We start from the raw sequence: 1,063 nt of genomic DNA, 5'->3' as shown, positions 1-1,063 counted from the left end.
GTGAGAAATTTAATATATTCAAAAGTGAGTATCTAAACTAGTGCTAATGATCCATGTTATTAAACATTTATAGGTATGGTAATCATATTGATTGTATGGAATACTGTAAAATATTGATATATAATTCAAAATATATTAATGAATTCCAATCACTTAATCATAATGAAAACATATCCTGTAAAGATGGCTTATCCCATATAAAGTGACACTTGGCAGATTATATGATATAAAATACTATACACTTGTGTACTATATACAGGTGTGGGTACAGCCCTCAGTAAGACCAGAAAATAAGTATGGCATACTATAAACACAACATTCGAACTGAAATAATGATCTAGAATATTTAAATAATCTCAAACATGATAACCCTTATATAGAACTTTTTTGACATTGACAATAGAGAAATAAATGACAAAAGTAACTGTTAACTTACCCCATTGGCAGCGCACATCTTAACAATAATGTCAACAGCTTGCTTCCCAAAATACCGTCCGTCACCGCCAACGACAAGGGTACAGCCAGGTAGGGCACCCTCCATGGCACTCAGGATACATTGTACAAAGTTTTCTGTGTAGTTTGGCTGTAAGGATAATTTAATTGTTAATTATCAAATATATTTTTATATCAAATGTAAAGTGATATTGTCAAATATAATAAAGTGTATCGATGAGATGAGAATCTATTAGGAATCAAATATCGATTCTAAGAATATATACATATATAGTTTAGGTTTATATGTCAAACAAATTTTTCATAGAATAGTTATCTATACATGACACCAAAAATTAACTATCATGACAGATCAACCACTAGGCTCAAATAGACAGTAAATTTAATCAGGACATTTGCTCTCATTCCAGCCAGTGCCAACTTAAGTGAACTATATTAAAAAAAACAATAAAACTATAATTTACATTTTTCAAAAGGATTAAAAATCACATTCAAGACACTTAACAGGTGCCATATCATTCTTGATATATAAATTTATCATTAAATGCTATGTCCTTCCTACATGTAGTATTCAAAGACCATTTACTGTCCTTATAGATTATATCATCAA

General features: G+C 29.6%; 1 protein-coding gene across 1 annotated transcript in view; it reads right to left on the bottom strand.

Annotated features, from left to right (window-relative positions):
* LOC119589221 (phosphoglucomutase-1-like) overlaps positions 1-1,063 on the bottom strand; it is a 7,439-nt gene that overhangs the window by 5,741 nt on the left and 635 nt on the right. The window contains 1 exon segment of the mRNA XM_037937825.1: positions 437-583. Within this exon segment, the coding sequence (XP_037793753.1) occupies positions 437-583 (147 nt within the window).

The sequence above is a fragment of the Penaeus monodon genome, chromosome 25 (genome assembly GCF_015228065.2).
Source record: "Penaeus monodon isolate SGIC_2016 chromosome 25, NSTDA_Pmon_1, whole genome shotgun sequence".
Lineage (NCBI taxonomy): Eukaryota > Metazoa > Arthropoda > Malacostraca > Decapoda > Penaeidae > Penaeus > Penaeus monodon.
Note: the sequence above shows the minus strand (reverse complement) of the source record. Positions and strands in the feature narration are given on the sequence as shown.